Source organism: Balaenoptera physalus (genome assembly GCF_965194825.1).
Source record: "Balaenoptera physalus genome assembly, chromosome: 15".
In the NCBI taxonomy this organism is placed as follows: domain Eukaryota; kingdom Metazoa; phylum Chordata; class Mammalia; order Artiodactyla; family Balaenopteridae; genus Balaenoptera; species Balaenoptera physalus.
Window position 1 is genome coordinate 76,829,190 of NC_138894.1, and position 24,953 is coordinate 76,854,142.

Consider the following 24,953-nt stretch of genomic DNA (forward strand, 5'->3'; position numbering starts at 1 on the left):
AGACGAAGAAGAAAAAAACAAAAACTTTATTACGGTCAACAGCACAAATGGGAGCCGGTACTAGTCCACTCCTGGACTGGGTCTACAATACGCAGGGTTGTGCAAATTTCCATCCTCCTTCCGACGGCGGCCTCTGCCTTGGGAGGGAGGATCCGCTGACCAATGATGTCTAGGAAGCAAATCTCCCTGGCTGGACTAAGATGGGGATGATCTTTAGTCAGCAGGAAGACCTATGTGGTTCATGAAGCCTTGGCTTTTCGGCGTTGAGTCCCCCAAAGGAGGATGGAGATGGATAATGTGGTGGATCCCAGAATCCCAAAGAACATGAGCAGTGAGAAGGAGCCCTGTGAATAACAGACCGAAAAAACTTCACACAGGGTTACACTAAGGGCTTACAACCTAACACCCAGTTCTTTCCTAGCATACCTGTCCCCTCACCCAGGGCAATTCTCTTATAGTTTCCTTCTCTAGGTGATTTGCATCAGCTCCTGGTTTTATGGCTCTTCTTTCAGAGAGGTACTTACTCTATGCATTTCTCTTATCCCTAATTAGAAGACCTAATTCCTCACCTGGCGCATACACTTGTAGCCATGGAAGCCTTCAGCACAAACACACTGCAAGAGACCTGGACCACCAGGTGCACAAGATCCATTCTCAGGACACATTTCTGGGAGCCAGAGAAAAACAGAGAACATCACTGGATTTCATTAGGTATGTTTCCCAAATATCTCCTTCAACTTAGATTCTCTCAACTATTTCTAGGTCAAAGGTAGAGCGGAAAGATTACAGATAATCAGAACATTGTCATCATCATCATCATCCTAAGTTATTTTAAAAATATTAACAAAAGGTTAAGACCTTTTTTTTCCGAGGGGTTAAAGCTTCAGAAACCCAAACAAAAGGCACTTAAGCAACTTTACTGTCTTTCTGATCTAAATCGGAGAATACAAGGGAGGAAGGGCAGTTTCTGGAGGGGTGGAGGTGAGACAGCATACCTGAGTCCCCAGTGCTGTTGCAAAGCTTCCTTTGTTCTTGGCAGGTTTGGTTGTTTATATAAAAAGTGACAGTATCCCAGGCATTAATACCTCCAGGACAGCTGACATCTTGTGGCAGTATCCTGAACACAACACAGGCAGTCATAATATGCAGCCTCAAGTTGCTGAGTTCACATCACTGCCTCTCTTTGGTTCTCTCCCACACCCCACACCCCTTACTCACAGAGTCTGGAGCTGGGTAAAGCCATGGAAGGTGTTGGCCAAGTCACCCTGGAGGGGGTTTGCCTGCAGGTCTCTGCAAAGCACACACTGTTAGCACCGTGCTCTAGGAAAACACCTTACTTCCATTCACACATGAATGTGTGTGACTGGTAATCCAGTTCTCATTCTGAGTTGTCCAAGTGTAGACAATATTCAAACATCCTTTTAGGAGTCCATCCTCAAAGACTTTCCCATCAACCCTTTGCCATAATCACCTTTTGGGAAGGAGGATAATTAACGACTTACATGATGATAGCAGTATGTGCCTGAGGAAAGTATGGACCAGGGTCCTTCAGAGAGCAGTTCTGGAGATCCAGCCTGAGGAAATAAGGTAATCAGCAAAACTGTGTGTCTCTCCCCTTCATCCAAGGTAAGCTAATACAACCCCCTTATCAGCTAATATTAATTGAACACAGCTGTGTCGGGGCCACAACCTAGGTACTCTGGTAGATGTTTTAATCCTGCATTGTCCAATTGTCACCACTAGCAACATGCAGCTACTTAATTTAAATTTAAAAAATTCAGTCTCTCATTTGCACTAGCCACATTTCAAGTGTTCAGTAACCACTAAGGTGGTTAGTGGCTACTGTATTGGAAGGTACAGATACAGAACATTTTCATCGTGACAGAAAGTTCCACCGGACAGTACTGTTCTTATCACTATACCTATGCATCTGTGCATATATTGAAAGAAATGTGTTTCTTGTCAGGATTACTGAAACTCACTCACATTGTAATATTATGATTCTCAGATCCACAAAAGGCCGTCATATAGGAAAAAAATTCAAGTCACATAAATGAAAGTTTTTTCCAAGTGCATTTTCTACCAGATTGGATGGATGTAAACTACTGGATATTAAGGTCCATGCCACACTATTTTTTCTTCAATATCTATTGCTGTCTGTTCCTTTATTCTACAAATATTTACTGAGTGCCTACTAACTGCAAAATTTCAGAGAATTAAAAATAACATTCAATATCTTAGCTTGCAAGTGGCTTACAATGTAGTAGGGGAACAAGACCATCAACAAAAAAAAAACAGTATGAACATTAAATTACAATATGAACAGTATATAAAATTAGAGTGGTACAGACACTAAGGATTAGAGGAAGTAAAAAATAAAAAGATATTACTCTGGTTTTTAGTAGTAGGGAACATTCACAAAAGATGTTGGAATTAAAGGACAGATATGTTCTAATTTGGTGGAGGAAGGCAATTTTAGGTAAAGAGAGAGGTTTGAACAAAGAAACAAAGGTGGAATGCTTTTGAAGGCAGGAGAGTCTGGCTGCTGCCAGACCCTCATGAAGGGTTTGAGTGGACAAATAATTGAAAGTAATGTTGAAAAGGTGGGTTGGGCCAGTCTATGGTAGTTTCTGGTTTGAACTTTATCCTAGGGCAACAGACAATTATAAGTCTAATTTTAAAGCCAGAGAGTAATAAGGGAAAAAAATTGGTTTTCAGAAAGTTTAATATAAAGAAGTATTTAGGCAGATGAGGGAAAGAGAAGAATGGAAGCAAGACATGTGACATTTTGAGTCTGAAGTGAGAGTGCTCTGAAAGAGGAAATGTTTAACAGGAATCTAGAGGTACCCACATGTATCTGGAGCTTGGAGAGAAGTCAAAGGAAACTAAGAGATCTAGTTTTGGGAGACACCTGCATAATGGTTGAAGCCGTAAGAAGAGGTGGATTCTCAAGAGTGTAAGAGGAAAACAATGCAGAGACTAATCTGCATAAGGGGACAAGAAGAGAAATTTGCCTCAGAGACAAACATGAATTAATGAGAAGGGGAAGCAAACCATACTCCATAGTGTCCTTCAGGCCAAAGGAGTCATTTCATGGAGACACACAGTAAATAAGCCAAAGAGTTGACAATAAACAAAAGAAACAAGCTTAAAAAAATGCTAAAAATTATGACTTTTATGCATTTCAACCAGGAAGAACCACAGGGTTGTTTACTTAGCCAAAAATGCTATAACAGATTTAAAAGTCTGAGACTCATGGTTTAGATAGATGCCTCCAAAACAGGCACGAATATTTATCTCAAAAGCCAATCAGGCAAGCCTTGAAGAATTTGGTTTGGGAACTCTTTTCCAGTATCCAGGGATGTCTTCTCCTCCCTCACCCCAGGATGGTGCCCTTCCAATTCAGGCAGCAGCGGGCGTGCAGCATTAGCTCTGGTGTCTGCTTACAATAAAGAGCCACTTCTGACAAATTTTGCACACTCCCTGGACACTGGATGCATATCTGCAGAAGAAAGAAAACAGGACTCCAGAAAGAAAGCCAAGAAAAAAACAAGGATCAAAAGTTAACTGCCAGTACACTCTCCAGAATTCCTCTAACACAGGGCATGGAAGTGTCCTACCTTTATGTCAGGTTTACTAGAAGACGCATTTCTTCCCCTTGGAACCAGGCGCCAAAACAGCGCACCAGAGAATTTCTGTACCAGATCTTGTCCAGGGAAGGACCTCATCTTTGAGAATACTATTCGAACATATATATTATGCCCTCTCCAATGACTTCTCAATCTGCCAGCCCCGATTTGGCAGGTGTAAAAGGACTGCAGGTACACAAAGAACTCATCAAGCATTACAGAAAGTACAGTCCTGCCAACGCACATTATAGGGCATTCGTACGCTGTTAAGCTTGCAGAATGGCCAGAGGTCTCGTTTGTAGAAAAAACGACTTAAAGTTATTCAACGATTAAGGAGCAAGGAGGTCAAATTTAGGTCTTTGGACGTCGGCAAGGCGAAGGCGCTGGGAGACAGCGGCGTGAGTACTCGGGAGTGGGAGCTGGCTGGGCTATGTCTAGGGAGGCCCCAGGGACGAAATCGGGCCTGCGCGGAGACAGAGGAGTGGGGAGAGCCGAGGGCCGGCAAGCAACTGTTTCAACCCAACCTTTAATTTGCTTCAGTACCTCGGGTAGCGCCAAAGCCCTTTCCACGCTCAGAACGAGGAGTAGGGCTGCAGCCCAGGGCACCACGCTCAAAGGACTGTCGAGCCTGCGAGGGGCCATTTTTCGCCCCCTCTATCCTTCTCGGCTGATCGCGAGACTTGCGCGTGTGGCCCCGCCTCCCACCGTGTCACGCCCTCGCCCGGGGCGTGGCCTAGCCTGCCAGGCTAGTCCGCTGGGCCGGTCGGTCCGGGGAGGGCTAGGGGTCGCTGATAGCTGCGGAGGTCAGCGCTCTGCTCTATGTGCCCCAGTCCTCGTTCGGGGGGACTGACCACCCCCTTCTCCTATTCCCCTTTAAGCGAAGGCCTCCCCGCCACTGCTCCCTCAGCCCCGCGTTCCTTGCGCTTGGAGCCGGGGTCGCGTATCCGCAGCGGCTGGGGGTTAATCCATTTGCCCTCAGTAAACATGGCGGCGCGGCGGCGTGGGCGGGCAGGGGGCGGGACCCCGCTGTCACCCGGTTTGGCGCTGCGGGGCCGGCTCTTTGCCGGCGGCCGGACCCACGTGTGGAGACCCGGCAGGTGGGCCGGACTGGGGCGGGCCGACAGGGGGTGGGCCGGAACACAGAGGCTCGGGAGAGTGGCGTCAGGGTGGGAAGGGACGAGGAGGGGAGGGGAGGAGCGGAGAGGTGAGGGGCGGAATGGGCCGGCCTCTAGAGTGGGGGCCCGGGAAGATCGGAGGTGCCGGCGACGAGGTCCTGAAACCACGCGGCGTCCTGTGTTCTGGCGAGGAGGTAGGGGCGGGATAGATGCTTCCCTAACTCCTCATTTCTTTGCCTTCCCAGAAAAAGGGAGCGATGCAGATTTCGGGAAGAACCACGGGACCGCCTTAGCCTTGGCTGGGCCACGGAGGTAAGGGAAAGACAAGCGCTGTCCCGTGGTGGCCCGGCGCCCTGACCGAAGGGCGCCAAGCGAGCCCCGGGCCGTGGGGGGGGTGGGGGGGGACTGAGTGTTGGCTTTGGTTAGGGTTAGCAAAAGCTCATCAAAGCTAACCAAAGCTCGTCTTCAGTAGCGTGGCTTCCCTTCCACCTACCCCAGGTGTCTGGAATCTCCTGAAAGGATTTACCTTCAGAGGGCTGGCACATTTTCTAAGGCATTAGTAGTTACTAGCATTTTAATGAGGGCCCCTAAAGCCTTTCAGAGCTTGAGGAATTCTAGGCACAAAGACAGATTTTTTTTTTTAGTAATTTCCCTGGAAACTATGCAATCTTTTTTTTTTTAATTATTTTATTTTATTTATTTTTGGCTGCATTGGGTTTTTGTTGCTGCGCGCGGGCTTTCTCTAGTTGCAGCGAGCAGGGGCTTCTCATTGCAGTGGCTTCTATTGCGGAGCACGGGCTCTAGGCACACGGGCTTCAGTAGTTGGGGCGTGTGGGCTCGGTAGTTGTGGCTCGCGGACTCTAGAGCACAGGCTCAGTATTTGTGGTGCACGGGCTTCGTGGCTCCGTGGCATGTGGGATCTTCCTGGCCTAGGGCTCTCACCCGTGTCCCCTGCATTGGCAGGTGGATTCTTAACCACTGCGCCACCAGGGAAGTCCACAAAGACGGATTTTGAAGGCATCTTTTTGGGAAGGTTTATCTTTCAGTCGCACCTTTGCCTTTTGTAGGAGTCAAAGCAATTCACTTTGTAACCAAAGTGAGAGTGGAGTTAGGGTGGTGAAGGGTGATTCTCTTTCTTGTCTGTGTATCTTGGACTTTTTAAAAGAGTCCCACAGCCCGCTATTTGTGCCCTGTGTGTTAGAGTTTTAGTGAGACAAGTTATCTCTTACTTTCGGCTCCTCTCAGATGCAAATCCATGGGGTTTAGATCAGTGTATAGTTGTTGCTGTTGTTGTTGTGGTTGTTTGGCCACGCCTCACGGCACGTGGGATCTTAGTTCCCTCACCTGGGATCCAACCCATGCCCCCTGCAGTGGAAGCACAGAGTCTTACCGCTGGACCGCCAGGGAAGTCCCCAGTGTAGCAGTTTTAGAAGGCCACTATCCTGTTCTTAGAATCATGTCTAATGAAGCCTTTGTTACTGGGTCAGGTTTTTCCTGTCTTGCCTGGCTCTCTCTTCAGCCGTCCAGGAGAGTTCTCTGCATCTCATGCAAATAGAATCCACAGGAGCCCTGCCAGTTTACCCCAGCAGTAGAGGGTCTCCATTTCTGTACATCTGTTTTCCTGTCTATACTTGGACCTTTTTTCGTTTCTCCAACTACCAGCCTAGCCGTATCATTAACGCTTTATCTCTACACAGTGTTATGTGCACACAGCAGACATCTTCTCTCCTCTTACTCTCTGGTAGTTCCCGTCACCTCTTTCACAGTAATAAAAACTTGCCAAAGAGGAGTGAGAAAACTCAAGATGTTGCAATGCACAAAGGCCCAGGGCCTCTTTAGGTTAAACCTGAGTGGCCTGTTGGGAACATTGTTCTGGGGACACTAACATTTGTGACTCAGTAGAACATGTGATTCAAGAGTTGGCAACTCTGATTTCCTCTCTTCATTGGCTCCAGGAGGTTCAGAGTTCAGGACTGGTTTGCATGAGGTCGTATCTTGCCAGCCAGGCAACATCTGTCCAAGAACACAGTGTAGGAGAGCCGGAAGACAGCTAGGCTGATCTTTCTCCTAGTGGGCAAGGACAAAAGACATAGTTTATATTAATCTCTCTCTAGATTAGTTGAAATCTAATCTTTGCTTCAGGAATGACTGACAGCAATTAACACTCTGCTCCAGCCCTGGTTCTGGGAGTAGTGAAGGAGGGGCTCCTGGTGAATTACTTGTCATACCTACTGACAGCATTGTTTTTTCTCCCTTGTTTTATATCATGCTGTATAACCCTAGTGAACTAGAGAGTGTTCATATAAAGTGCATAACCTGAGACATGGTGTTTTGAAAGTGATAGGTATGGTTACTTATTTATAATTGTTAACGTTTATAAAGTACATAACACACTGCTGGATTATATAACAGGTGTTCAAAAGATGTTAACTAACATCATATTAGGCTATCTAAATCATGGGCCTCAGTGTGTTTGTTGGTAAATGAGGGGGTTGTAATAGTGATCTCTTAAGATTCCTTTAAGTTTTGACATACTGTGATCTGGTCCTTGTTCTGAGGATAATGTAGGTATATTCTTTGAGGATTAGTATTTCTTGTGCAGGAGTTAGAAAAGCAACTTTCCCATCTCTCAGCAACTCTTTTCCAGTTCCCCCTTGCACACAGTGCCAAGTGTGACTTACAGTGAAAGCCTAATCCATCTAAGAATGCTATTGAATGTGAGCTCCCTGCTCCCCATTCTGGAGCCTCTAGGGCCGAGCTGGAGTTTGGGGGCTGTAGGGTGACAGGGCCATTTGGTCCACAGCGATTGGTTCCCTGAAGGGTCCAGAACAAATAGCTGCTGAGCTTCCCTCTACCCCCAGTTCCTCGTCTCACCTCAGCCACTTGTAGACCAGATCCTCAGCCTCTGCCCAGCTCCAGACACACAGCTTCTCCAGGCAGCTTTGATTCAGAACAGGTATTGCTTCTTGAGGTGGGTGTCTGCGCCCATGGGATAGGACCACTTTCCCTGACTGTTTCTCTTGCCTGCAGCTCCCTGGCTGGTTTGCTTGTTTCCAAAGTGCCCCTGTAATTGTAACTCTGAACCCCTGGCTCCAGCATGTTGCCATCTCCTTTTGAATCACACCACTCTTCCTGCATCTCCTACTGACTGTGGTGTTATAGGTAGAGGAGCTGAGAGGTGGGTGGCCGGCCTTATTTAGTAGTGTTGGGGAGAACAGAGTGGTTGGCTTGGGGTTGCCTGAAATGGAATTTGGCTCTCTCGTGGAGGTGGCCTCCCTGGTGATCAGTGTTGAGAAGGGCTGCTGTTAGGACGGTGACACTGAGGATCACGGGGGTGCAGGTGCTGAGGCTGGGAGAATGGAGGAGGCCATGCTGTCATTCGTCTCTGTTTCTTCCTCCGTGCTGGCTAGTGGCGCCAGGCTGGGCTCTGCTGGCTTAGTACATTGTAGTGACTGGGTCTGTGCCTGCAGGATGGGGCAGGGAATTCTGAGAAGAAACATGGGCTAGAGTTGATTTTTCTTTCACTGCTAGGGTGGAGACCTAAGAAGGTTCTTAAGTTTCACAGCTGTGTACACCCGAAAAGGACTTGGCCAAGTAGTTGTCTCCTGGCCCTCTCAGTCTGCTGCTTCCTCCCTCCCCTCTCTGCCCTACCAAACCCATATCAGTACCTCCAGACCTTCAAGGGCTGCCATGGAGCTGGCTGGCCCAAATCTGATGGGTGTGGGATGCACAGGCCCAAGGGTGGGTGGCCATGAAGGCAGGATAGGCCTGACTGAGAGCCGATTTCTTTGCAGCTCACCCGGACAATGTCACTTGGTGGTAGAGGAGGACGGTGAGACGGTGGCTGGGAGTCAGATTGTAGCCACTTGCCTGCCACTGCCCAGCCGAGTGGCAGCCCAGAGCCCAGGAGCAGCAAGCGGCTGCAGGTCACAGACACAGAGAGGGTATGAGTGTGGCGGTGAGCACCTCCACTCCCCTCCCCCCAGCCTCAGACACCAACATGGTCACATCCACCTTCTCCCTGGTGGACTATGTGGTCTTTGTCCTGCTGCTGGTTCTGTCCCTTGCCATTGGGCTCTACCATGCCTATCGTGGCTGGGGGCGACACACCATCGGCCAGCTGCTGTTGGCGGACCGCAAAATGGGCTGCTTTCCTGTGGCGCTGTCCTTGCTGGCCACCTTCCAGTCAGCCGTGGCCATCCTGGGCGTACCGTCTGAGATCTACCGATTTGGGACTCAGTATTGGTTCCTGGGCTGCTCCTATTTCCTGGGGCTGCTGATCCCAGCACATGTCTTCATCCCAATCTTCTACCGCCTGCATCTCACCAGTGCCTACGAGGTAGGTAGGGAGGAGCACATAGGACCCCCAGGGTAGGGGTGGAGAGGAGGAACAGGGCACATAGGGATCTGGGCCCCTGGATCTCCTTTGCCTAATGAGAGTGACAGGGAATACCTTGTGTGTTTATAAGTTCTCTCTGGTTGAAGTTGGGCGGGGTGGGAGTTGGGGGAGAAGAAGGGTGCTGTGCTGAGTGGGGCCCAGAGTGGATACGAGTTGGATATTTCCTCTGCTCCTAGGTTTCTTGAGGGAAGTTGTGTGTGAATTGTTGGGGGTGGAGTGGAGAGAAATACCTTTTTAAAAAAAAAAAAAAAATCTACTCCTACCTAGTACCTGGAGCTCCGGTTCAATAAAACTGTGCGGGTTTGTGGGACCGTGACCTTCATCTTTCAAATGGTAAGTGGAATGAGGATAGAAATTGAGCCTGATGCCTGGTAGGGGGAACTGGACTCAGGCTTGCTGAGGCAGCTGGAGCCTTCCTTGCTGTCAGACTAGCAAGATTGAAATTCCTGCTAGCCCCCAGAGGCAGCCTGCTTCCCATTCCTTCCGGTTCCGGCACAGATACTATGGTGGCAGCAAGCCAAACTTTGGAAGAAGGGAGAGGGAGGTGAGCCTAGGTGAAGGGAGGCCATTGGGATATTGGAGCTGAGGTCCATCTTTCCTTCTCTCTCTGCCCACCCTCATCTCCTCTTCCCCTCACATTCTCTTTTCCATACCCGACAGGTAATCTACATGGGGGTTGTTCTCTATGCACCATCATTGGCCCTCAATGCAGGTGAGGAGTCACAGCCCCTGACTCCCAGCCACAGCAGGCTGGGAAAAACCTTTGGGAGGGGCAGGTAGAGGAGAGTGTGCAGAAAAGAATCCAACCTTGACCAGGGTATTATTTCACTGCCTGGGCCCTTGGCTGGTCTCTACTAGAGGTGGAAAGCTAATCAAACATTACCATGCCCCATCTGAATTGGTTAATCAACACCTTTTGGTGGAGCTTTGCAAACTTTTTTTTTCCATTGTGGTAAATGATTTATATCATCCTTAATGACTAAATGCTTCATATCTTACCAAGGCTTCTCTGGCTTCTCTGCTGGGAAACCCTCCTCGGGAGACAGGAATGTGACTTTTATTTGTTTACAGTGACTGGCTTTGATCTCTGGCTGTCAGTGCTGACCCTAGGCATTGTCTGTACCGTCTACACTGCTCTGGTAAGCGCAGTTAGTCTTAGGGGAGGGAGGAGAAGAGGTGAAATTGGGAGGGAGATGGGAGGAAAGGGAAAAGATGGGATAAGATCAATAGGTGGGTGGTAGGTGAGATAAGAATATAGGTGAGGAGAGGGCATGACCTTCTAGGGTGCTGTGAAATGAGATGTAGGAAATGGGATGGGCTTATGGTGGGGGGTGGGGGATGAAGGTGGGGGTGGGCTGGGAGTGACGTCAGCAGCTGTACACCGGTGGCGGCTGTCTGGTGCCCTCGCTGGTGGTGTGGCTTTGTAGACGTCTGCGGCAGGTGTGCTGTCTCTCCCTGCAGGGTGGACTGAAGGCAGTCATCTGGACAGATGTGTTCCAGACACTGGTTATGTTCCTAGGGCAGCTGGTGGTTATCATTGTGGGGTCGGCCAAGGTGGGCGGTTTGGGGCACGTGTGGGATGTGGCTTCCCAGCATGGCCTTATCTCTGGAATCGAGTAAGTACACCCCTTCCCCGGCTGGGGTCTGTAGTGCCTGACAGCTGAGCCCATCTAGAGCCTGCGCTTAGGGCTGTAGTAAGCAGAGGGCAAGCTGTGGAAGTAGAAGTGCAGCACTGAGGCCAATGGGAGGCTGGCACTGCAGCGGTGGAGGGTGAGCGCAGCGTTCTGGCTGGTGGTTGGGTGTCAGGATGTTTTTGGTACCTGGGATGAGGCTATGGTTGGAGGGGTGGAACCACCCCCTCCCCACCCAACCTGCTGCCCTGTCTTGAGTCCAGCTTCGCCCTGTCAGCCATCTCTCTGCCCTGCCCCCTGTTGTAGGAGGGTGGGGAAGGCTGAGTCTCTGGGGCAACAGTGACATGTTGGTGTCTCTGGCAGGCTGGATCCGGACCCTTTTGTGCGGCACACTTTCTGGACGCTGGCCTTCGGGGGTGTGTTCATGATGCTCTCCTTGTATGGAGTGAACCAGGCTCAGGTGCAGCGCTACCTCAGTTCCCGCACGGAGAAGGCTGCGGTGCTGTGAGTGCAGGGCCATGAGACCGGGGAGCACAGGCTGGGGGAAGAGTGGGCCCCGGCTCCACTGAGGCAGTTGGGATGGGTCAGGGTGCCGGAGCGCACACGCACCCATTGGGCAGGACGTGGAGCTGCCTTCTGGGGCTTGGGGACGTGCCTGCTAACACCGTCTCCCTGCTTGGCACTGGCCTCTTTTGCAGCTCCTGCTACGCTGTCTTCCCTTGCCAGCAGGTGGTCCTCTGCATGGGCTGCCTTATTGGCCTGGTCATGTTCGCCTACTACCAGGAGTATCCCATGAGCACCCAGCAGACTCAAGCAGCCCCTGACCAGGTGAGAAGGCCTCCCTGCACCCCCTCCTGGACCCCCCAAGGGGAGTGTCTGGGTGGCTGCAGGAGGGACTCCCACCCTGGGTGGGAAATGGATGGAAAGTCCTTCCTGTTCTGGAAATCTACAATCCAGCATGTGAGGATCCCAGCCCCCAGCTAATCACAGTGCCCACCCTACTGGGGCGGGGACCTACCTTCACTGACTCACCGCTCTGCACCACCTTCTCTGTGGGGAGCCGTCACACGCCTGGTCTCGTCTAACCCTCCCGACAGCCTCATTTTACAGAGGAGAAAAGGACGCACAGCGGGGTGGCCGGCATGCTCAAGTCACACCGCTCACCGAGGCAAAGCTGGGGTGTGGGCTGCGTCCTTCTCTCTCCGGAGCCTGCTTTCTCTCCACTTACTGTGGGGTTGCCCTCAGTGCCTGGCCCCCTTCCTAAAGCACGCAGTCTCCAGACACTGCCTGGCATATGCAGGGGAAGGGCGGCGTGCTCTGGGGAAGGGCTTCTCTGAGGAGAGCTGTGCACTTCTGCTCCGCCTGCAGTTCGTCCTGTACTTTGTGATGGATCTCCTGAGAGGCCTGCCAGGCCTGCCTGGGCTCTTTGTTGCCTGCCTCTTCAGTGGCTCCCTAAGGTACACTCTTTGACCTTTTCCATCAGGCTTGACACAACTGACCCCTCCTTGGTACAAGGTGATGGGTGGAGCGGGGGTCCCTCTGAGTCTCTCATTGTATTCGTTCATGTGTGAATGACAAGGGGCAGCTCATCTGTGTGGGACAGAGCGTATCCTCTCCTGGGGGATGCCCCTTTTTGGTGAAGGATTCTTCTTCTTTTATGATACCAGGAATTGATCTACTTGAACCAAACCTGTACCCCACTCAGAGAAGGCCAGGTGTCCCTGCCTCCCAGGCCTCTTCCTCATCAGCCAACTGTCAGGATGGTGTTTGGGCTGCACACGTCCTCTCCTGCCTTCAGGGTGCTTTTCCCTCAGTGGGGTCCCTTGTTTTGCGTTTCTCAGCTTCTGGACTTGTCTTTCTCTTTCTTCTTTCAGCACCATATCCTCTGCTTTTAATTCACTGGCAACTGTTACAATGGAAGACTTGATTCGACCCTGGTTCCCTCATTTCTCTGAAGTCCGGGCCACCATGCTTTCCAGAATCATCGGTGGGATTATGCTTCCTCTTCTCTTCAGCCGTGTTCTTTCTAAGACACACCCTAAGAACTGTTGTCCATCTGCTTTGAAGCACCAGTTTTAGCCTGGGCTCAGCACTTGCCCAATGAAGCACCAACCTTGTTTACGTGTCAGGGAATTTCCTGGGGGAGGTCTCTGAGTCACATAGAGTGAGGACTGGGTGGGAGAGACCTGGAGGTGGGGCCTGAGGTAATATGCCCTGTTTCCAGGGACACAGAGGTAGTAGTTTGGCTGGGGAAGGAGCTTTGCTCTACTTTCCCCCCTTTTATTGTGTTAACTCACATCTGCTTGTTTCCTCCTTTCTTTTTCCCCAGCCTTTGGCTATGGGCTACTTTGTCTGGGAATGGCCTATATTTCCTCCCAGATGGGACCTGTGCTGCAGGTAATGACTATGGAGGGAAGAAAGCAATTTTTAAGGGAGAAAAGGAGCTGATTGAAACGAGAAATTGAAGAAGACAGCTATTGTGAAAGGAATGACATAGGGGGCAGGTGTCAGAAATTCCCCTTTGATGAGCTACCTTTAGCTGTGAACAGATTCTCAAGTAGCCAAAAGCCCCAGGGTCATTGTTGGCTGAGAGATATCTGAGGATCAGCCTCAGGAGAACCCCGAGCACATTCCCTTAACCATTTCTGCCCTCTGGGATCCTGCGTTCTGATGATTCCAGGTAGAACAGACGGACAGCTCTGACAGGTGGGGCTCTGAGGCAGTGGTGGTAGCGGTGCCACGTTGGTGAGGCTGGGGATCTCTGAGCCTGAGTGTTCTTTTCTTTTTCTCAACCCTGTCCTCCGCAGGCAGCGATCAGCATCTTTGGTATGGTTGGGGGCCCGCTGCTCGGACTCTTCTGCCTTGGGATGTTCTTTCCTTGTGCCAATCCTCCCGTGAGTGACCCATCTGGCTCCACGGTCATGTGCGGGGGTGGACCTAGGGAACGACTTGGCAGGGCTCTCACTGTGACTGCTGGGAACTTACGTGAAGGTTTGGTGGGGCTGGCATTGAGACAAGAGAGTGCGCCGTGTCTCTGGGCAGGGTGCCATCGTGGGCCTGTTGGCTGGACTGATCATGGCCTTCTGGATCGGCATTGGGAGCATAGTGACCAGCACGGGCTCTGGCAGAGCACCCACTCCCTCTAATGGGTCCAGCTTTTCCCTGCCCAGCAATCTGACTGCTGTCACCATGGCCACACTGATGCCCTCGACTACTATCTCCAAGTGAGTCAGAGCTCACTCTCTCTCTCCTTGCGGAGAACAGCTCATTTCTGAGGGGTTTTCCAGGGGCCTTGCTAAGGGATGGCCACCAGAGGACTTGGGCCACATGTCGGGTGTTGGGCCCCAGGATTCTAGGACCGTGTAGGAGGGCGGAGCCGGGTGCCTGAGGAATGCCTGCCGCTGAATTGCTCATTGTCCTCACCCTCTGCTCTCCCCAGACCCACAGGTCTACAGCGGCTCTACTCCCTGTCGTATTTATGGTACAGCGCTCACAACTCCACCACGGTCATTGTGGTGGGCCTGGCTGTCAGTCTGCTCAGTGGTGAGGGGGTGTGGCATGGGGGGCACAGGGAAACAAGGACCAGTTGAGGGAGGGCGCTCAGGGGTCTGGGGTCTGGAGCTCAGGGAATCCCGGGCTCCTGGGTGCCTGGAACAGTCACGCTTCTTGGTGGAGCTCGGGGAGGTGGGCGGGGACTGGGGGTTTAGAGCCCTGAGAGTAGGGGGAGAGCAGGGGGCCGCGGGTGCCCCCTGGTTACACAGTAGGAACCTCGGGAGCACTTTGTCTTCAGGCGGAATGCGGGGCCGGACCCTGAACCCTCGGACCATTTACCCAGTGTTGCCGAAACTCGTTGCCCTCCTGCCCATGTCCTGTCAGAAGCGACTTCACTGCAAAACCCTCAGCCAGGTAGCGCCTCTGTTGTCAGATCGCCCCTCCTTTCCCTCTCAGGCTACTGCCGGCCCCCTGGGTTCCTGTGCCTCCCTTTTCTTTCTCCTCCCAGCCTCCCTTTCTCTGATGATTGGCCTGAGCTGGACTGTCCCGCAGCAGCTGCCTGGCCCCTTCCCACAGGGGAGTGGGGGCTTGGTGGGCAGAAGGGTCTCAGCCCCGAGAGGCCACAGCTGCTGGCCTTTTGTCTCCCTCCTCCCAGCCCCGTGCTCATCCCCGGGCCTGCTGCTTGTTGGTCTCCTTTCTAGCCAGGATCAAAGCAGGGTCACCTTTCCTGCAAGAGAAAGGGGAGGTTCCTTCACCTCCCCTTTGCCTCACGTTCACCCCACCCACTCCCTTTGCTCTGTGTTCCCCAGGATCTCTCTGTGGACACCGCTGTGTTTCCAGAGAAGGTGAGCAATGGGATGCTGAGGGGCAGCAGAGACAAGGAGGCCATGGATGTGCCTGAGGAAGGCCCAGCCCACCAGGGGATCAGCCCCACCTTCATCCTTCAGGAGACCTCGCTCTGATCTGGACTCGGGACCCAGCCCCAGAGACCACCCTGTGGCACAGGAATGAGTTCCTTGGTGATCCTCAGGGGTGATCAAGGACTGGATGACCTCGCCCACACCAAAGGACCTTGTTCTTGGGAGCTTGTGCTGCAGTAGAAGCTGTCATGTCACGGGAGGTGTGAGAGTAGGACAGGGTTTTTCCTTGTTCCTTGCCAGTCTGTTCTCTAGAGAACCAGGCTTGCAGAGGGTAGGATTTTGCCGGAGAAAGGGATAGAGGTGAATCCTCTGGCAAAAGGATAATGGCTTCTGATTCCGCATCATCAGGCTCCTTTGAAGTGAATAGAAATAGCAGTGCTGGACCCACTTTGTCAAGATTGACCATCTCCCCGTAAAGCTCAGCTGCCTTGGCCAGCCGTTGCTTCCCTCGCAGTCCCCTCGGAGCACACGTTCTGTCAGCCACAAAGGGCCCCTGTGGCACTACTTTCAGGTTGTCTGTGATACCCAGGCCCCTCTCATTATCTGTCTACCTCCATTCTTGAGAGGGAGGTTTTGGTGTCCCTGAGAGGCGTCTTGGAGCATACAGGTATATTCATCTCCCTCGCGCAGAGTAGGGAAGCTTTCCACCTCGCTGCCCCACCCTCCACCTCTGTAATGGGTACTTGGGGACGGGGAAAATGTTGATTTAAGAAACTAAATTCCATGACCCGGTCCACTGTGGAGCGTGCCATCCGTCTGACTCCTGAGCCACGCCACCCTAGTGGCATTTGGTCATTCATGCTGTTTCCTTTTGGAGTTTCTTCCCCACATATCTTTGTTCCTAGGGAATAAAAACTGCTATTGGGCTAGAATTTGGGCTCCTGTACTGTCTGCACCTGCTCTTGTCCACCTTAGTGCTATCCCTGGCGAAGATAAAGAGCCCCTCTTCCCATGCACAGGTCTTCCTCTGCTGAGGAGAGAGGCACGGGACCAGTGATGGCTTGGTGAGGTTTCTGGTCTCTCTGGCTGATGTGTCTACAGGGGGTAGCATTGTGCTTATGGGGTGGAAGGTGCACACTTTCCCTCTGCTGCTTCTCTTCCCCTGTGGCTCAGTCTGTTCCCTGTCCCGCCCACCATGTCCTCGATCAGAACAGTCACTGCTGCTCTGAGAATTTTCACTTTGGGACAGGAGGAAGAATGCTGCTATTTGGCTTTTAAAAATAGAACATTCGAGGTGGACTTTAATGGTCTTGTGAAGAACACTTTGCTCATGCCCATGCACACCTGGTCTCTAGCTCTGCTTGGCCCCGTCCAACTGCCCAGAAACAGCTCTGGGCAAGCTCTCCAGGCCCCTCAGCAGAGACTTAGTCCCACACACATCCATGGCCAGTCCCAGAAAATGCCAGGTTGACTCTGCCCTGAGGTCTGCCCTCCTCTTGACAGCCCCCCACCTTGGGGCTGAGGGCCACTGCTCAGCCCACGTCCCCACCCAAGCCAGCTGCCAGAGTTGTAGACCTAGCCGGGCTCTCATTTATTCATTCTTCAACATATTTATCCATCACCCACTTCATTCAAGGGCCTTACCTTGGCTGCCATCTTAGAGCTAAGGAAATGACTGTGCCACCCAGGGACTCTGCACCAGGTGCCACCGTTGGCCTTTGAGTTGTCCCTTTTTGTCTCAAATTCTTGCATTTTGGCTATATTTACATAGAAAAAGGGGAGACCCTACAGGACTCAGAACTTTCAAGAATTATATTTAAGGGGAATGGTAAAAAAAATTCATTCTCCGTATAATTCAAACTCTGTAACAGAACACAGATGTTCCTTTGTCTCTAATGCAGTAACTTATCTTCATGCAGCGTTTTCAAAGTACCATTTAATGATTGAGGGTGGAGTCTAATGGACAGACCTGGGTTCGAATACTGACTTCAGTTACTTCATCTATTAGGTGTGAATGTCACAGTTAAAGATTCAAAATTATATTGTGTGTAAAGGACTAATGCATTCCTTAAATGCCAGTTATTGTGATAATTATTGTAGTTTTCAAAGCACTTTTCATGTGCTACCTAATTTTATACTTTGGGAGAGAAGTACGTTCCATATCATCTGCGTATTTAATGTATAAGGTAACTGGATCGCTTGCCTAGTGAAGGGCTGAAGCAGAGCTAGAACCCGGGTCTGTGACTCCCGTTAGCCCACCAAAGTCACATCTCTTGCCTGGAAGCAGTGTCCTTTTTGATAGGGTGCTCACGCAGGTGACAGTCTCTCCTGAGATAGTCCAGAGAACAACGATGTACTAAATGGGGTGCTACTGTACCATCATGCTAGAATCTTTCTAGGTCAGTGGCCTTCAAACCTTTCTTGAGACCCACGGTAAGAATGTATTTCACAGCATGACCCAGTACACTGATATATTGCATTGCGTCACTAAAACATTTCATGAAAAAATGTCTCTGGGTATAGTTAATATTTTTGGAGCTCTCCTTTTCCCTTCCCTTCTTGAATAATTCAGTCCTTAAGCCATTATGTGGAGCAGAGCAAGGTAGGCATTCATGCTGGGGGCTGAGCGTTCTGGGTGTCAGAGCTCAAGTGAAAGGAGGGAGGCCATGCATAGGAGTGGCCCAGCTTGAATGTCAGAGCCTGAGCAGGATGAGGGGGGCAACCACATGGAGGGCAGCCTGCTGTGGGGTGTTAGAGCCCAAGCAGGATGAGGAGAGTGCCCATGGGGGTCGGGAGCCTGGTGTGGGGTTGGAGAAAGAGAAAGGCGTCCTCACAGGAAAGAAGACGTGTGGGTTGTCAGCTGGAGTGAGTGAGGTGGGAGCCTATAAGGGGGGGCAGCTTGACGTGGGGTGTCAGCATGAGGAGGGCATCCACAAGGTAGGTGGCTCAGCATGGCTTGTCAGAGCCAGTGTGTGTATGTGTGTGTGTGTGTCCCACATGGAGAATCAGAACCCTATCAGAATGAAGAGGGCGGGACTTCCCTGGCAGTCCAGAGGTTTAGATTCCACGCTTCTGAGGCAGGGGATGCGGGTTCGATCCCTGGTCGGGGAATTAAGATCCTACATGCTGCGCGGCCAAAAAAAAAGAATGAAGAAGGCATCTATACGTACGAGCAACACGTGCAAGCAGCTCAACCTGGGCTGTTAGAGTGTGAGTGCAGTGAGGAGGGTATCTATACAGGAGGAGGATCTGTCATCAGGTGGGAGTCCAAGTAGGGTGAGGGGGTCACCTGCCATGGAGGCAGCCAGTGGTGGGGAGATGAAGACGTCCACACAGGGGCCAGCCATTACAGTCTCAGAGCCTGAGTAGGATGAGGAAGGCATATATGCGAGAGATAGTGTTGGGGCTTTGACTACATGCTGAGAGATTAATCAAATAAGTATATTAGGAATAACCTGAGCCATGTTTCTCACTAGTGGAGAAGGGTGTTACATGCATGGAAAGGGAGAAAGCAAGAGTGAACTCTGTGGTGGTGGATCGGAGAAAGGGATATTGGCATGTGTTCATGGTTTTTAACAGATCTACATAAATATAGAAACAAACAGGGAGGGAAGTAGCTCTGTCCGCTGAGGGTTTGGGAGCAGGAGTAGTGTGATAGCAATAAGTGCTTTGTGCCTAGATCTTGGATTCTAAATACTATTTTCCACTAAAAACAACAACAACAACAAAAACCCAAGGCTTCTTGGAGAAATAGTTGATTCTAGGGCTGGGACCAAAGTACAAGATAGGCCTGGAACATCTTGTGCCAGAAAGCAAAGAACTTATCAAGGAAAGATAAGATCATATCAAAGGACACAGAAGATAGCTTGAAGGGACTCTCACTAGCCAAATCTGGAACATTCTGAGCATTAAAATAATAGTAATGGATTATAAGCTATTGAATGAAAAAAAAGGAAATCATGAATTCATACTGATAAAAGTAGTAAGTTGGAAATTAGATAGGGTATGGTATATTTATATAGTTTCAAATACTTCTCTCTGCACAAAATACTTAATTACAAGGGAAAAAGAACTGTAGTGGAGAAGCCTGGCAGACACCATCTTAAGTGATCAAAATAAACATCATCTGTAATGGGATAAATCATGCATTTATCCCATTTATCCCAATGGGATAAGTCATGCATCACCTGATAAGATGCAAAGGGAAGAACATGTAATCACTTCTGTGATTCTCTTGTCAGAAATGTATAACCTGAATCTAATCATAAGAAAACATCAGACAAAATAAAACTGAGAGACATTCTATAAAATAACTGACTTGTAACTATTGGGACCATAGCTGAAAATTAAATAGGATCTGAGCATTAGATGGAAGTAACATTAACTTCCTGACTTTGATGCTTCTGTTGTGGTTATGTAGGATAATGTTCTTGTTAGTAGGAAATACACAATAAATTTAATTTCATGCATGATCTACTGATGTGTTGCAATTGGCTAAAAACACTGTAGTGCTAGGCTTCCTTCCCAGCTTTCAGACACGGAATGGGTTTCTTTCCCACTTCCCACCACCAATGGTCCCAGAATTCCAAGGCCTCCATGCATTTTCTATTTTCCTAAAGTGGTCATGTCCTCTGAGAAGCCATTTCTGGCTGTTCCCCTTCCTGTGAGAAGCAAAAGGGCTATCAGCCTCCAGTCCCAACAACCAACCTTGGCTCCCCCTCATCTGACAAAGCAGAAAACAGATGACTTCATGGCAGGGCTGGTGGTGGGTGGGTGGGGTCTTCGGTCCATTTGACCATTTTTGCCAGTTAGAGAAAAATCGTTCCAACCATTCCTGTGTGTTCACTAAGCCACTGGCAGAAGTTCTAGCTCCCAAGCAATAAACTCTTCGGATTTATCGTCTGAGAAACATTTCTACCAACCTAGAATTTTACACTTAATCAAAACGTAATACAAATGAGAGCATGAAATAAAGACGTTTTCAGATATACAAGGGAACATAAAGTCAACAAACGTCAACTGTTAGAGAGAACGATGACCAAATTAACCAATAACATTTATTGTTACATCTAAATAAGCAGGGATTATTTTTCAAACAATTAATATAATCTGGAACTAAAATCCAAGAGCTAAGATTCTCTAAACTAATTGAACTAAGATTCTCTTTTCTCATTTTTAGAGAACAAGATGTAGACCAACACTGGATAATAGAAAAATTAAAGTATGAGTAATACATGTAAAGATAACTAATAGAATAAAAGAAATATGATATATCACTCCCATACCATTAAAGCAAAATATCAAATGGAACAAAAAAACCCTGATTATTCCAAGCATAGGTGAAGTGTGTATGTGGGGGGGAATTTTTCTAAATAAAAATGCTGAATAACGTGGTAAAAATAAGTCGAAGTGTATCACTCATCTCGATATTTATGAATATATAGAAGTAAAACAAACAAAATCATAGATTTATACATTTGGCAATAAGGAAAGAAATCCAGCTTTTGCTATTATAAAAGATATACTTAAAAGGAAACAGCATGAAATAATTGAAAATAAAGGTATGGAAAAAAATTTGCCATGCAAATGATAAAACAAAAGCAGAAGTAGTAGCAGTAATATCAGACATCAATAGAATTTAATAGAATATCAATAGTATGTCAATAGAATCAAGGCATAAGGCATTAAAACAGATCCAAAATGATGTTTCATATTGTTTATAACAAAAAGCATTACTGAGTTTGCTTATCTGATAGTAAAGCAGGTTAAATATCTGGACCAATGTTCCTGTTGAAAGCAGTGATAATGCTGAATAAAATGTTTTTAAAAACTTCTTAAAATCATCGTACAGCTGGTAAGGGTAAGACTTCACTGGGCTGAAGGCTAAGTGAGGGCAGGAATCCAGACATGTAGGCAGAACCCTGAGGCTGCTATTGTCCCCAGGGGCACTGGCAGATCTGGGTGAAACTGAGCTTTAGTTTCGACAGCTTGAGCTTTGACAGAAGTCTAGCCCAGGGGATGCCCAGCATATGGAGACTAAAAGGATACTTTCCCTCCTTAAAGCTGGGGCCCAAAACGGTGATGCCCTCAGGCCCCAGGAATGCAAGAAGAGTTGCTCTAGAGCCAAGCAGAGCAGTGAAAATAATCTCTGTAAAATCACAAATCAACACTTGTGGATTTGCAGTCCAATTTCACATTGCTCAACAAGTCAAAATTTGGGACTTTGAAAAGAATAATAAAATTCACCAACTCTGGCAAATATGATCAAGAAAATTGATAAGGTACTACAACTAGAGATTATTGTACTAAGTGAAGTAAGTCAGAAAGAGAAAGACAAATACCATATGATATCACTTATATGTGGAATCTAAAATATGACACAAATGAACCTATCTATGAAACAGAAACAGAATCAGGGACAGAGAATAGACTGGTGGTTGCCAAGGGGGAGGGGGATAGTGAGAGAGGGATGAATTGGGAGTTTGGGATTAGCAGATGCAAACTATTATATATAGAATGCATAAACAACATGGTCCTACTATATAGCACAAGGAACTATATTTAATATCCTGTGATAAACCATAATGGAAAAGAATATGAAGAAGAATGTATAGGGCTTCCCCGGTGGCACAGTGGTTAAGAATCCGCCTGCCAATGCAGGGGACACGGGTTCGAGCCCTGGTCCGGGAAGATCCCACATGCTGCGGAGCAACGAAGCCCGTGAGCCACAACTGCTGAGCCCACGAGCCGCAACTACTGAAGCCCGCGCGCCTAGAGCCTGTGCTCCGCAACAAGAGAAGCCACTGCAATGAGAAGCCCATGCACAGCAACGAAGACCCAACGCAGCCAAAAATAAATTTAAAAAATTAAAAAAAAAAGAATGTATATATGTGTATAAGTGAGTCACTTTGTTGTGTTGTAATTAACACAACATTGTAAATCAATTATACTTCAATAAAAAAATCAAAAAAAAATTGAGAAGGTACAAATAATTCCAGAAATAAAAAAGATACATAGGGCTTCCCTGGTGGCGCAGTGGTTGAGAATCTGCCTGCCAGTGCAGGGCACACGGGTTCGAGCCCTGGTCTGGGAGGATCCCACATGCCGCGGAGCAACTAGGCCCGTGAGCCACAGTTACTGAGCCTGCGCGTCTGGAGCCTGTGCTCCGCAACAAGGGAGGCCGCGATAATGAGAGGCCCACGCGCCGCGATGAAGAGTGGCCCCCACTTGCCGCAACTAGAGAAAGCCCTGGCACAGAAACGAAGACCCAACACAGCCATAAATAAATAAATAAATAAATAAAAATTTAAAACCCCAAGGTTTAAAAAAAAAAACAAAGATACATAATTACAGATATTGTAGACATTAAAACAATAGTAAGAAGATATTATAAACAACTTTAGGCCAATAAATGTGAAACTTTAAATAAAATGGACAAATTACCAGAAAAATACCACTTATCACAGACTCAGGAGACAAGAAAAAATCTGAATAGTCCTATTCCCATTAAAGAAATAGAAACAGAAGTAATAAAAGTATCTAATTGTGAGAAAAATCCAGGGCCTATATGGCTTCACTGTTGAGTTTTACTAATATTTTTTTTTTTTTTAATTTTTTTTAAATTATTTATTTATTTATTTTTGGCTGTGTTGGGTCTTCGTTTCTGTGCGAGGGCTTTCTCTAGTTGTGGCAAGTGGGAGCCACTCTTCATCGCGGTGCGCGGGCCTCACTATCGCGGCCTCTCTTGTTGCGGAGCACAGGCTCCAGACGCGCAGGCTCAGTAATTGTGGCTCACGGGCCCAATTGCTCCGCGGCATGTGGGATCTTCCCAGACCAGGGCTCGAACCCGTGTCCTCTGCATTGGCAGGCAGATTCTCAACCACTGCGCCGCCAGGGAAGCCCGAGTTTTACTAATATTTCAAGGAATAAATAATTCTAAATTTACATAAATGATTCCAGAGTATAGAAGAAGAGGAAACCCTCCTGAATGCATTTTCTACTTACCAGCAGCAAGCATTTAAAGTCTGAGATTTTAAATGTATCTTTTATAATAGCATCAATCTAATACCAAAACTCTACAGAGACAGCATAAGAAGAAAGGAAATGTATAGGTCAATATTACTCACAAACACAGGTGTAAAATCATAAAATATTAGTGAATCGAATCCAGCTATGTATATAAAAAAATAACATATCATTACCAATTGAGTTTATCTCAGAAATGAGAGGTTGGTTTAACAACAGAAATTCAAATAATGTAATCCTTACCATTTACAAATTAAAGCAAAAATCTCACTATCATCTCAAAAGATGCAGAAAGGTGTTTCAAAAGATCAACATTCATTTATGAGAAAAGTTATCACTAGCAGGACTTCCCTAACCTGATTAAAGGGTATCTATGAAAAAAAATCTACAGCAAAATGTTAAAAACTATAATCAAAGTTAAGGTAAAATAATTTAACTAATTCTTTTAACTATAATCAAATTTTTTAAAAAAGGGAAACAGCTGAAAAAAAATTAGCAGTGAAATGTTGAACACTCTCTTTGAAATCAGAAACAAGATAAGCATGCCTGCTATTACAATTTCATCTTACCATTGAATTAATATTGTAGTCAGCAGTCACGCAAAAGCTCAAAAGAAAAGAAAAGAGTGATGAATTTGACCATATTAAAATTAAAAACTTTTTTTTTAACACCTTTATTGGAGTATAATTGCTTTACAGTGGTGTGTTAGTTTCTGCTTTATAACAAAGTGAATCAGTTATACATATACATATATCCCCATATCTCTTCCCTCTTGCATCTCCCTCCCTCCCACCCTCCCTATCCCACCCCTCTAGGTGGTCACAAAGCACCGAGCTGACCTCCCTGTGCTATGTGGCTGCTTCCCACTAGCTATCTATTTTACATTTGTTAGTGTATATATGTCCATGCCACTCTCTCACTTTGTCCCAGCTTACCCTCCCCCCTCCCCTATCCTCAAGTCCATTCTCTAGTAGGTCTGTGTCTTTATTCCCGTCTTGCCCCTAGGTTCTTCATGACCTTTTTTTTTTTTTAAAAAACTTCTTTTCAATGAAAGACACCATTAAAAGAGCGAAAAAGACAACACACAAAAAGTAGAGAAAATCTGTTGTATTTGTGACACATACAACTGACTTAAAGAACATGCAATGTAAAGAACTTCTAAGAATTGACATGAAAAAGAGAAATCATCCAATTAAAAATGGGGAAAATATTTGAATTGATATTTTACAAAAAAGGAAATCCAAATGGTCTATAAGGAATTCAGTCTTACTAGTGATCAGGGATATGCCAATTAAAACAAGATACAATTACACACTTACCAGGTTGGCAAAAAATGACTCCAAGTATACATTGGAAACAGTGACTTGATATGTGTTAAGGTGGCTACAGTTTTACTCACCACTGCTTTTGTACCATAAGTGAGAATGTCCACAGAGTGAAAAGGGCATGTTACATCTTAGTATTATGATAGAAGAAAATAGCTCTAACTTCAGTGACTCCTTGATAAAGTCCCTGGGACCCCTAGGGGTTTATGGACCACACTGTGAGAATTGTTGCCCTAAACCAGGAGACACACAAGAACTTTCATAGCAACATAATAACCTCAAACTGGGGACAATCCAAAAGTTCATAAAAACTAGTGTTACGTTCATACAAGAATGCTTTGCAGCAATGACAAAAAATTAACCACAACCATACACATAAGCTAGTGTTGATTTTTTTAAAAAAGCAAGTCATAGAAGAAAACACTGTGATTCCATTTGTCAAAGTTCAAAGCAGAAAAAAACTTAAGCCCCATTGTT

General features: G+C 47.8%; 2 protein-coding genes across 10 annotated transcripts; one reads left to right on the forward strand and one right to left on the reverse strand.

Moving 5' to 3' along the window:
* Window positions 1-10: 10 nt before the first annotated feature.
* Window positions 11-4,373, reverse strand: ATRAID (all-trans retinoic acid induced differentiation factor). Of its 5 annotated transcripts, XM_082428008.1 has the most exons (8): window positions 4,173-4,358; window positions 3,621-3,815; window positions 3,381-3,502; window positions 1,503-1,574; window positions 1,219-1,290; window positions 996-1,117; window positions 570-667; window positions 11-344 (listed from the first exon to the last, which is right to left on the reverse strand). In XM_082428008.1, the coding sequence occupies exons 1-8, from the start codon at window positions 4,269-4,271 to the stop codon at window positions 240-242; spliced, it is 885 nt and encodes a 294-aa protein (XP_082284134.1). In that variant the 5' UTR covers window positions 4,272-4,358; the 3' UTR covers window positions 11-239. The 5 variants fall into 5 exon arrangements, with proteins under 5 accessions (XP_082284134.1, XP_082284135.1, XP_082284137.1 ...); XM_082428009.1 differs by lacking the exon at window positions 1,219-1,290 and having other exon boundaries at window positions 4,173-4,373; XM_082428011.1 differs by lacking the exon at window positions 3,621-3,815 and having other exon boundaries at window positions 3,448-3,502; window positions 4,173-4,332.
* Window positions 4,374-4,651: 278 nt separating this feature from the next.
* On the forward strand, window positions 4,652-16,058 carry SLC5A6 (solute carrier family 5 member 6). 5 transcript variants are annotated; one of them, XM_082428000.1, is made up of 17 exons: window positions 4,652-4,726; window positions 4,990-5,056; window positions 8,539-9,083; window positions 9,411-9,476; window positions 9,804-9,855; window positions 10,215-10,282; window positions 10,605-10,759; window positions 11,138-11,278; window positions 11,473-11,602; window positions 12,143-12,231; window positions 12,649-12,761; window positions 13,104-13,171; window positions 13,582-13,668; window positions 13,817-13,998; window positions 14,214-14,317; window positions 14,565-14,680; window positions 15,076-16,058. In XM_082428000.1, the coding sequence occupies exons 3-17, from the start codon at window positions 8,691-8,693 to the stop codon at window positions 15,226-15,228; spliced, it is 1,917 nt and encodes a 638-aa protein (XP_082284126.1). In that variant the 5' UTR covers window positions 4,652-4,726; window positions 4,990-5,056; window positions 8,539-8,690; the 3' UTR covers window positions 15,229-16,058. The 5 variants fall into 5 exon arrangements, with proteins under 5 accessions (XP_082284126.1, XP_082284127.1, XP_082284128.1 ...); XM_082428001.1 differs by lacking the exon at window positions 14,214-14,317 and having other exon boundaries at window positions 4,653-4,726; XM_082428002.1 differs by lacking the exon at window positions 13,817-13,998 and having other exon boundaries at window positions 4,654-4,726.
* Window positions 16,059-24,953: the final 8,895 nt, after the last annotated feature.

Bases quoted from the DNA above. Each gene is read 5' to 3' on its own strand.
- ATRAID (XM_082428008.1), bottom strand. From the start codon at position 4,271: ATGGCCCCTCGCAGGCTCGACAGTCCTTTGAGCGTGGTGCCCTGGGCT. The intron at 1,575-3,380 runs GTGAGGGAGGAG...TTATTTCCTCAG, and splicing joins TGGAAGGGCACCATCCTGGG to GCTGGATCTCCAGAACTGCT. The intron at 1,291-1,502 runs GTAAGTCGTTAA...TGTGCTTTGCAG, and splicing joins GCACATACTGCTATCATCAT to AGACCTGCAGGCAAACCCCC.
- SLC5A6 (XM_082428000.1), top strand. From the start codon at position 8,691: ATGAGTGTGGCGGTGAGCACCTCCACTCCCCTCCCCCCAGCCTCAGAC. The intron at 14,318-14,564 runs GTGAGGGGGTGT...CTTTGTCTTCAG, and splicing joins GGCTGTCAGTCTGCTCAGTG to GCGGAATGCGGGGCCGGACC. The intron at 14,681-15,075 runs GTAGCGCCTCTG...TGTGTTCCCCAG, and splicing joins ACTGCAAAACCCTCAGCCAG to GATCTCTCTGTGGACACCGC.